This window comes from Trichoplax adhaerens, genomic scaffold, assembly GCF_000150275.1.
Source record: "Trichoplax adhaerens TRIADscaffold_797 genomic scaffold, whole genome shotgun sequence".
Lineage (NCBI taxonomy): Eukaryota > Metazoa > Placozoa > Uniplacotomia > Trichoplacea > Trichoplacidae > Trichoplax > Trichoplax adhaerens.
In genome coordinates this window covers 1-1,562 of record NW_002061354.1, presented here as the reverse complement: position 1 = coordinate 1,562, position 1,562 = coordinate 1, and the positions used below count along the sequence as shown (strand labels likewise).

General features: G+C 35.9%; 1 protein-coding gene across 1 annotated transcript in view; it reads right to left on the bottom strand.

Annotated features, from left to right (window-relative positions):
* Positions 1-1,394, bottom strand: part of TRIADDRAFT_62778 (uncharacterized protein) — a gene marked incomplete at both ends in the record, with an annotated part of 3,011 nt that extends 1,617 nt beyond the window's left edge. The window contains one exon of the mRNA XM_002118731.1: positions 28-1,394. Within this exon, the coding sequence (XP_002118767.1) occupies positions 28-1,394 (1,367 nt within the window). The remainder of the gene's footprint in view (positions 1-27) is intronic.
* Positions 1,395-1,562: the final 168 nt, after the last annotated feature.

Below are 1,562 nucleotides of genomic sequence, written 5' to 3'. Positions count from 1 at the left end.
TTATACATCGATAGAGCGTCGTCATACTTGCCTTGATGATTATAGACAACACCAATGTTGTGATATGTCGCAGCAATACTTGGATGATTGTCACCAAGTTGTGTTAGTTGAATCTTCAGTGATTTGTTATACATCGATAGAGCGTCGTCATAGTTGCCTTGATCATTATAGACACCACCAATGTTGTGATAAGTCGTAGCAATGCTTGGATGATTGTCATCAAGTTGTGTTAGTTTAATCTTCAGTGATTTGTTATACATCGATAGAGCGTCGTCATACTTGGCTTGATGATTATAGACATCAGCAATGTTGTGGTATGTCGCAGCAATACTTGGATGATTGTCATTAAGTTGTGTTAGTAGAATCTTTAGTGATTTGTTATACATCGATAGAGCGTCGTCATACTTGCCTTGATCTCTATAGACACTACCAATGTTGTGATAAGTCGTAGCAATACTTGGATGATTGTCATCAAGTTGTATTAGTTGAATCTTCAGCGATTTGTTATACATCGATAGAGCGTCGTCATACTTGCCTTGATATTTATAGACTAGCCCAATATTGCTATAAGTTACAGCAATACTTGGATGATTGTCATCAAGTTGTGTTAGTAGAATCTTTAGTGACTTGTTATACATAGATAGAGCGTCGTCATACTTGCCTTGATCTTTATAGACTTTACCAATGCTGTGATATGTCGTAGCAATACTTGGATGATTGTTATTAAGTTGTGTTAGTTGAATCTTCAGTGATTTGTTATACATCGATAGAGCATCGTCATACTTACCTGAATCACTATAGACATCACCAATGTTGTGATATGTCATAGCAATACTTGGATGATTGTCATTGAGTTGTGTTAGTTGAATCTTCAGTGATTTGTTATACATCGATAGAGCGTCGTCATACTTGCCTTGATGATTATAGACTAGCCCAATATTGCTATAAGTTACAGCAATACTTGGATGATTGTCACCAAGTTGTGTTAGTCGAATCTTCAGTGACTTGTTAAACATCGATAGAGCGTCGTCATACTTGCCTTGATGAATATAGACACCACCAATGTTGAGATATGTCGTAGCAATACTTGGATGATTGTTATTAACTTGTGTTAAGTTAATCTTTAGTGATTTGTTATACACCGATAGAGCGTCGTCATACTTGCCTTGATGATTATAGACTTGCCCAATATTGCAATAAGTTACAGCAATACTTGGATGATTGTCACCAAGTTGTGTTAGGTCAATCTTCAGTGATTTATTATACATCGATAGAGCGTCGTCATACTTGCCTTGATCATTATAGACTTGCCCAATATTGCTATAAGTTACAGCAATACTTGGATGACTGTCACCAAGTTGTGTTAGTTTAATCTTCAGTGATTTGTTGTACATCGATAGAGCGTCATTATACTTGCTTTGATTGCCATAAATACTTGCAACTTTAAGATAAGACTCACTAATATGGATATCTTCACTTTCTGACCATTCTGATTTTATTCTTAAAGATTTGTTAAAATCTTCTAAAGCTCCATTCAAATCACCTTGCGATTGTTAATGCGC